At 40.8% G+C, this 9,544-nt stretch overlaps 1 protein-coding gene across 1 annotated transcript; it reads left to right on the forward strand.

Moving 5' to 3' along the window:
* Nucleotides 1-619: 619 nt before the first annotated feature.
* On the forward strand, nucleotides 620-9,236 carry LOC121543108 (C-type lectin domain family 4 member A). The gene is made up of 7 exons (XM_045217263.1): nucleotides 620-754; nucleotides 5,665-5,745; nucleotides 6,473-6,580; nucleotides 7,780-7,950; nucleotides 8,080-8,240; nucleotides 8,574-8,692; nucleotides 8,794-9,236. The coding sequence occupies exons 1-7, from the start codon at nucleotides 691-693 to the stop codon at nucleotides 8,930-8,932; spliced, it is 843 nt and encodes a 280-aa protein (XP_045073198.1). The 5' UTR covers nucleotides 620-690; the 3' UTR covers nucleotides 8,933-9,236.
* Nucleotides 9,237-9,544: the final 308 nt, after the last annotated feature.

Consider the following 9,544-nt stretch of genomic DNA (forward strand, 5'->3'; position numbering starts at 1 on the left):
AAGGAGTCTGAATAATTTCCGAATGCACTGTATATGTAGATATATTTGTTAGAAAGAATACTATATGCTGAATGTAAAACTAAAGGCTCAACTTACCCCACTATCCCTTACTGAAGCACTATTGCAGGCATTTGGATAATTACTGTTACAGACAGACAAATAGGAAACACATTACAACATTTTCTGATGTCTTAGCAAATCAGGGAATTTCCTTTAACTTGTCAACCACAATGTGGATTGGCCAACTTCTCAAAAAACTTCTCAACCAACCACTGACAGGAGGATATGGAAGGCCTTCAGAGGTATCCTCACACTAAAACAAGTGAGCAGAGAATAAGAGACACTCCGATTTCTGTTTCTGTACAAAACTATTTATGTTTTCCATTCACAGTTGTAGGCCTACAGCTTTCCATACAGCTTTTCATATTGAGTACTGCAGTGCGATTCAGTACCATCATGACAGTACCATCATCACACGTCAACATAACTTCCTCCTCTCAGTCAGATGAAACAGTGAAATTGTTTCCTGTGACATGTTTAATGCAAACCAGAGTCAAAGCAGAAGTAGTAATACAGGTCCTAATAGGGATAAAAACAACAAGAGCCACCACCTCATAGAGATCAACACTGGGTAAGGTTTCTCCGTACTTGTATCTCTAAGAAACACACTGTTGACGAGAAGTTTAAAGGATGGCAGAAGAGCTGCATTATTCTCCCGTGGTTTTCAAGAATCCCATCGTTTCTTCGCCGAAAGGTGAGTCTTGGCCTTTGTTTCTCATCTCTTCATCAATGTCACTCTTTTAGTTCATTTCTATCAGTTTACAAAAATGTGCCTTCCAGACTGAAGACTATAACAATCATAATTGTTTGTGAATAATATAATTGAATGATGTTTAAAGCAAGTCAGGCAGATATGGTAGCTATTTATGCTGAATCATGTTCATGTTTTTTTGTCTTTGTGTGTCACGATCGTTATAAGATGAAGCGGACCAAGGCGCAGCGTGATAAACGTACATCTTTTATTGAAGTACACCACACGAACAAAACAACAAACGAAACGTGAAGTCCTAGGTTAACACAAACCTTTCGGAACAAGATCCCACAATGACTAGTGAAAACAGGCTGCCTAAGTATGATTCCCAATCAGAGACAACGAGCTACAGCTGCCTCTGATTGGGAACCACCCTGGCCAACATAGATCTAACCGATCTAGAACGAAAACCATAGCAAACAAAACATAGAAAATCCACACCCTGGCTCAACAATTAAGAGTCCCCAGAGCCAGGGCGTGACATTGTGATTGCAAATCTACTCTGCTATTATGTTTTAATCAAGTATCTTTACAGTTAATCAAGTACAAATTACTTTCTTAACCCATTTCATCTAATGGGTCACAATAGCGAGAATACTTTTTTTGTACTTTACAGCCTCTTGAAATGTTCCATATTGACTGACCTTCATGTCTTAAAGTAATAATGGACTGTCGTTTTTCTTTGCTTATTTGAGCTGTTCTTGCCATAATATGGACTTGGTCTTTTACCAAATAGGACTATCTTCTGTATATACCCACTACCTTGTCACAACACAACTGATTGGCTCAAACGCGTTAAGAAGGAAATAAATTCAACTTTTAAGAAGGCACACCTGTTAACTGAAATGCATTCCAGGTGACTACCTCATGAAACGTGTTGAGAGAATGCCAAGAGTGTGCAAAGCTGTCATCAAGGCAAAGGGTGGCTATTAGAAGAATCTCAAATATAAAATATATTTTGATTTGTTTAAAACTTTTTTGGTTACTACATGATTCCATATGTGTTATTTCATAGTTTTGATGGCTTCACTATTATTCTACAATGTAGAAAATGGTTAAAAAAATAAAGACAAACCCTTGAATGAGTAGGTGTTCTAAAACTTTTTACCGGTAGTGTACTTGATCAAGATTATTTTACAGATCATTTTAGCATTATCCATTAGCCTTTACAATAGTTTTTAATCAGTGATTCTGAATTGTAAAACGTCATATTCTGTTATTTCAGGGGGAATTGTACTCTCATGATGGTACTGAATTAGTGTAATAAATTAACAAATATTTAATGTCAATAGGTTTCTTTACTGTCTCTTGCACAAAGTTTATGTTAGTTTTGCTGAATAGTCACAAGTGTAGACCTGGTTTATCAGAGTATTGGGACATGGCCACAGGTCTAAACCTGGTTAGCATGGGTATTTGGGCTGAGATGCAGGTGTAGATCTGGTTTATATTAATATTGGTACTCAGTCAAAGCTGTAGACCTGGTTTGTAGGAGTACTGGAGCTGAGATGCAGGGGTAGACCTGGTTAACAGTTTATGCGTATTCAAGCTTCGGCACATATTTAGACCTAGCTTAGTTGATTAATTGGCTTCAAGCACAGGTGCATACTTTAGGTATGTCAATTTGAGATATAGGTGTAGATCTGGTTTGAATGAATATTGGGGAAGAAATACAGAAGAATACACATTTTTATGAAAATTGAGGTTGACATAGCAGTAGTGTCACGGTTTTGGCCGAGGCTGCTCCTCCTCCTTGCTCGGGCAGGCTTCGGCGGTCGTCGTCCCCGGAATACTAGCTGCCACCGTTGTATGTTTCATGTTCGTTTGGTTTTGTCTTGATGTTGTACACCTGTTTCCAGTTAGTGTTCATTAGTGTCCTATTTAGTTCTCGTTGTGTGTGTCAGGTGTTGTGTGTGATTACGCTTCTGTTTGGTGTTCTGTGCTACGTGTTTCCCTCCGTTGTTTTGGAGAGGGTTTTTCGCACATGTTAGTGCGCCTTTTGTTTGACGCCTGTGTGCGCCTTTATTTCGCCTCTGGGCTTGTTGAGCTCGTGTACTACGTGAATATTTCACTAAAGTCTTTTGGACTTAGTTTCTGCGTCCTGCGCTTGATTCCTGCACCACACCCACCTTCAGCACCCTTGACAAGTAGACCTGTTTCAAAATAAAATCTATATTAGATTAGATGTGCAGCTGGTCTGTAACAATATTGGGTCTGAAGTACATGTGTAGACCTGGTTTGTATGAATGTTGAGGCTTGGGTACTGGGTTAGACCTGTTTTATATGAGTATACCCATGGTTTTACCTGGTTTATATCAGTAATGGGGTGTAATGATACACAAGGCTCATAATGGGTCCGAATGGACGCCTATTGCCCATTCAAATCAATTCTGGCAGAAAGTTTGTGGTAGGAAGAAAAGTGAATGGGGCAATAGTGTTATAGCACTGTACAATGAGTTTATCTATGAAATAATTAGAATTGATTAATTGATTACAGGTCAGAGGTCACAGGACTAAGATATGCAAAGATGAACGTTGGGATGTGCAGCGATGAGCTGGATATAGGTTACTGTTGGTGACTTGGGGAATACAAGCCTAGGCAAAGCGGGTAACAGGGCTGAGATAAGAAAGCAACAGGGATGAGGAGTTTTTGTAAAGGAATTGGGGTCTATGATTAACAAATAGGACATTTAAGGCTAGGATATGGGTGTATCTGTACTTTATTGTTTCACTATTAGGGTATTGACATGTTGGTATTAGGGTTAGTGCAAGGGGGTAACTGGGCTGGGGTGTGTGGGTAATTGGGTTGATGTGTGTGGGTAAGTGGGCTGGAGTATATAGATATTGGTGCTGAGGAATAGGTGTAAATGTTTTTACATACTTTTCAATCAACAACAAAAAAGCAATATGGATTACATGTTAGGGTTACTAATGGCATAAGATTTGCATTTTGGCATGTAACACAATACAATGAGGCAAAAAAGTATTTGATCCCCTGCTGATTTTGTACATTTGCCCACTGACAAAGACATGATCAGTCTATAATTTTAATGGTAGGTTTATTTGAACAGTGAGAGACATAATAACAACAACAAAAATCCAGAAAAACGCATGTCAAAAATGTTATAAATTGATTTGCATTTTAATGAGGGAAATAAGTATTTGACCCCTCTGCAAAACAGACGTTTCTTGTAGTTGGCCACCAGGTTTGCACACATCTCAGGAGGGATTTTGTCCCACTCCTCTATTGCAGATCTTCTCCAAGTCATTAAGGTTTCGAGGCTGACGTTTGGCAACTCGAACCTTCAGCTCCCTCCACAGATTTTCTATGGGATTAAGGTCTGGAGACTGGCTAGGCCACTCCAGGACCTTAAGGTACTTCTTCTTGAGCCACTCCTTTGTTGCCTTGGCCGTGTGTTTTGGGTCATTGTCATGCTGGAATACCCATCCACGACCCATTTTCAATGCCCTGGCTGAGGGAAAGAGCTGCAGGATTTCAGTCCTTCACGGCGTAGTGTGTTACTAATTGTTTTCTTGGTGACTATGGTCCCAGCTGCCTTGAGATCATTGACAAGATCCTCCCGTGTAGTTCTGGGCTGATTCCTCGCCGTTCTCATGATCATTGCAACTCCACAAGGTGAGATCTTGCATGGCGCCCCAGGCCGAGGGAGATTGACAGTTATTTTGTGTTTCTTCCATTTGAGAATAATCGCACCAACTGTTGTCACCTTCTCACCAAGCTGCTTGGCAATGGTCTTGTAGCCCATTCCAGCCTTGTGTAGGTTTACAATCTTGTCCCTGACATCCTTGGAGAGCTTTTTGGTCTTGGCCATGGTGGAGAGTTTGGAATTGATTGCTTCTGTGGACAGGTGTCTTTTATACAGGTAACAAACTGAGATTAGGAGCACTTCCTTTAAGAATGTGCTCCTAATCTCAGCTCGTTACCTGTATAAAAGACACATGGGAGCCAGAAATCTTTCTGATTGAGAGGGGGTCAAATACTTATTTCCCTCATTAAAATGCAAATCAATTTATTAAATTTTTGACATGCGTTTGTCTGGATGTTTTTGTTGTTATTCTGTCTCTCACTGTTCAAATAAACCTACCATTAATATTATAGACTGATCATTTCTTTGTCAGTGGGCAAACGTACAAAATCAGCAGTGGATCAAATACTTTTTTCCCTCACTGTTGTCACGCCCTGGCTCTGGGGACTCTTATATGTTGAGCCAGGGTGTTAGTTTCTATGTTTAGTGTTCTATGTTCATGTTCTAGTTCATGTGTTTCTATGTTGGCCGGGGTGGTTCCCAATCAGAGGCAGCTGTGGCTTGTTGTCTCTGATTGGGAACCATACTTAGGCAGCCTGTTTTGCACTTGTTATTTGTGGGATCTTGTTCCGGAGAGGTTTGTGTTTTGTTAACCTTAGGACTTCACGTATCGTTTTGTTGTTTTGTTATTGTTGAAAAGTACTCATTAAAAGATGTATGCATATCACGCTGCGCCTTGGTCTGCTTCTTTTTTTATTTTTTTTTATTTTTTTATACTTTTAATTTTTTGAAGAAAAAAAATTTGTTGATTTTTTTTACTCCCCTTTGTTACTTTTCAACCCCACCATCCTTTCCCTACTTGGAGTAAATTAGTGAACAACAATGCCCAGGCCTCTACTTCCGGTCTATACTTACTATCTACACCTTATGGACAGAGTTAATTTCACAATAATTATATTATATTATATAATTTTGCTCCTTGGTCTGCTTCTTACGACGATCGTGACAACTGTATATCAAAATTAATAACACAATATATCAAAACCATATTATTGGATATGAATGTGTGCCCCTTTCTCTTCCCCACAGAGAAAAAAGAGGAAGAAACAGTATATGATGAAGTAAAGGCTAAGGGAAGTGCAGTCACTCAACAAAGTCCTGCCACAGCAGGTACATTTGGGAGATAGGGCTAGACTCCATCCGGACTGCGGAAGATCCAAATTATAGCGTGATTAGTCTCTCTAGACATCCGGGTCAAATGTTCCGGCTTAACACAGACTGTCTGTAAGTAATAGAACGTCAGTTTGGCATAGAGGAACTACGTCACTGCCTATGTCACTACCTTATCCACTTGAATAAAATACAAAATAGTAGCTAGCAAGATGGAGATCACAGAGGTTATTTTTAATGAGTGCATTTTGCAAGCGGCAACTACCTTCACTAAAACCATTGCAAAGGTTTTGCCTGCAAACTTTGGTTTCGAATCTCGACGTTCTGGCATGCCTGCCTCGTGATTTGTTGGGAGAGTTGTCTGTTTTTCCCTTATTGAAGTTGCCGAAAAAGTCTGTCAATGAAACCAGACCTTAGTCACCGCTGCTGCCTAGGGTCGGGCTTACGAGACTATAGAGCAATATAAATATTAAGGACATTTCTGAATGACCCGACATATGCAGCGTTAACCGTGAATACAGTCTCCACGAATGCCTTTACATTTCAATCGCGCTATAGTGCAAATCTTCTGCAGTCTGGATTGACTACGCTATAGTCAAATTATCCACCATTTATTGTTCAATTTTTAGATTTCATCAAATGATGGAATAACGCTTACCATTACATGTATACTTTTATGCTAACAGTATGGTTATAATAACATGACTCTTATCTTTGCTATTCCTAGTGGATGAGAGGCCTGCTCTCCACTCTCAACCCTTTCGAGGAGTGGCATTGTGTTTGGGGGTTGTTTGTGTCCTCTTGCTTTCAGCCATTATAGGCCTCTGTGTCTACTGTGAGTATGTGGATCATTACATTTACATTTTACATTTTAGTCATTTAGCAGACGCTCTTATCCAGAGCGACTTACAGGAGCAATTAGGGTTAAGTGCCTTGCTCAAGGGCACATTTACGTCATTTAGCAGACGCTCTTATCCAGAGCGACTACAAATTGGTGCATTCACCCTATAGCCAGTGGGATAACCACTTTACAATTATACTATTTTTTTATTTTTTTATTTATTTTTGGGGGGGGAGGGGTAGAAGGATTACTTTATCCTATCCCAGGTGTTCCTTAAAGAGGTGGGGTTTCAAATGTCTCCGGAAGTTGGTGAGTGACTCCGCTGTCCTGGCGTCGTGAGGGAGCTTGTTCCACCATTGGGGTGCCAGAGCAGCGAACAGCTTTGACTGGGCTGAGCGGGAACTATGCTTCCGCAGAGGAAGGGGAGACAGCAGGCCAGAGGTGGATGAACGCAATGCCCTCGCCTGGGTGTAGGGACTGATCAGAGCCTGAAGGTACGGAGGTGCCGTTCCCCTCACTGCTCCATAGGCAAGCACCATGGTCTTGTAACGGATGCGAGCTTCAACTGGAAGCCAGTGGAGTGTGCGGAGGAGGGGGGTGACGTGAGAGAACTTGGGAAGGTTGAACACCAGACGGGCTGCGGCATTCTGGATGAGTTGTAGGGGTTTAATGGCACAGGCAGGGAGCCCAGCCAACAGCGAGTTGCAGTAATCCAGACGGGAGATGACAAGTGCCTGGATTAGGACCTGTGCCGCTTCCTGTGTAAGGCAGGGTCGTACTCTCCGAATGTTGTAGAGCATGAACCTGCAGGATCGGGTCACCGCCTTGATGTTAGCGGAGAACGACAGGGTGTTGTCCAGGGTCACGCCAAGGCTCTTCGCACTCTGGGAGGAGGACACAACGGAGTTGTCAACCGTGATGGGAAGATCATGGAACGGGCAGTCCTTCCCCGGGAGGAAGAGCAGCTCCGTCTTGCCAGGGTTCAGCTTGAGGTGGTGATCCGTCATCCATACTGATATGTCGGCCAGACATGCAGAGATGCGATTCGCCACCTGGTTATCAGAAGGGGGAAAGGAGAAGATTAGTTGTGTATCGTCAGCGTAGCAATGATAGGATAGGATCATAAAGTATTATGGATTTTGGAGGGGTGCAGGATGACATCATAGAGCAAACATGTCTTTCTGTCTCCACAGTCATGACTGCCTTCTCAGAGCACTACACAAAGTTGGTGAGGGAACATTTAGCGGCTGAGAAAAAAGAGGTGTTAAGAGAGAGGGATAGACTGAACTGGAATCTTCGGGTCATATATCAGCTTGATGATTTTCCTGTCAATAAATATTGTTCACAAAAAGATGACACAGGAGGTAATCACCCTTCTTAAACATGAAAATACATTACTTATTAGATATTACACTTTCAATTAATATACAGTATTAATAATACTAATATTGTTAATATTGTAGCGTTAAAAATGTAATGTTTTATTGTTGTAGAGAGAGTGTGTAACTCTTGTCAAGATGGCTGGATGTTGTTCAAATCTAGTTGTTACCTGATTTTGCACCCTGCCGCTCCATGGAAGACCTGGACACAAAGCCAACAATATTGCAACCAAGATAATGCTGATTTGGCTGTCATTGGCAGCCAAGAGGAACAGGTGGGACACTGGTACAAACAAGAGTTTAAAGGGACAGATTCACCCAACCTTTAAGTAACTCAAACAATAAAAAGTGAAATAGGAACTAGATTAAAATGTGTGATAGCTATGATCTCAGGGTAAAGCAGTCATAACTGAAAGACAAAAGCACAAAGCCCATTAGAATGCTACTTCCTGTTGTGCTCTTTGTTATTTTCTCATTTGGACCTGATTACACCCATTAGATCCAGCATTTACACACTGCCTCCCGAAACTGTGAATTGCTATAAAAAATATTTTTAAAAATGCTTTCTACTAACACCTAATTTGTGGTTTCACTCACTTCTCATTAAGGAATTCATTAGTAACCACACTCAACACTACTATGATGACCATCATGGGTACTGGATCGGCCTGACTAAAGTCGACCAATGGCTCTGGGTTAATGGAAGTAATCAGAATCAGACTGATGTGTAAGGACATTTTATTCAGTGTAAACAACAAAGAAGCATTGTTAAATCGTTCTTTGATTCAGTCATTTCTTTTCATTCACGGTGGTGTTCTCTTTTCACAGGTTTTGGAACAATCAAACTGGAGGTAACTGCGTGTTAACTGTCCCAAATAATCCACCATTGGCTAATTGGAATGCTGCATGGTGTAACATGGAGAACCGTTGGATCTGTGAGAGTAGAGCATTAATATGGTCAGAGTAAATTGAGTTTTATTCTTCTAATTTAAGGACCCATGACATCTGTCTGTTGGGGCCAATTCGAATTCAGGAAGTGATTTAAATATCAAATTCACAATGGAAAACCTTAATTGGCTGACCCCAACATGGGTCTGTTTTAGACGTTTTTGATATGTTAACAATCAAGGATCTGTTGTAATGTAGCTATAGTGTATTTCAAAAATAATGTTTAGTTTTGAGCTTTCATATAAATCAGGCACATTTTCTTTAATATTAATAATTTCACTTTGACAATGAATTAATGTTTTTCTAATGTCTTATTGTATTATGTTCCGTACAGTTGTTGCTATGTTCACAATAAAATATCAACCGTATGTATAGTAGTGTTTTAGAATAACATTTGTTTTGGCCTTTTATGGATCCGAAATCATATAATATTCTGTTTACAAAGCAAAGAAGGACTTGTCTTCCAAGATTGTCTTCCTTCAATTTTGGCTCCCCTACCTCTGCGGAAGCATAGTTCCCGCTCAGCCCAGTCAAAACTGTTCGCTGCTCTGGCACCCCAATGGTGGAACAAGCTCCCTCACGACGCCAGGACAGCGGAGTCACTCACCACCTTCCGGAGACATTTGAAACC

The sequence above is a fragment of the Coregonus clupeaformis genome, unplaced genomic scaffold (genome assembly GCF_020615455.1).
Source record: "Coregonus clupeaformis isolate EN_2021a unplaced genomic scaffold, ASM2061545v1 scaf0985, whole genome shotgun sequence".
NCBI lineage: Eukaryota > Metazoa > Chordata > Actinopteri > Salmoniformes > Salmonidae > Coregonus > Coregonus clupeaformis.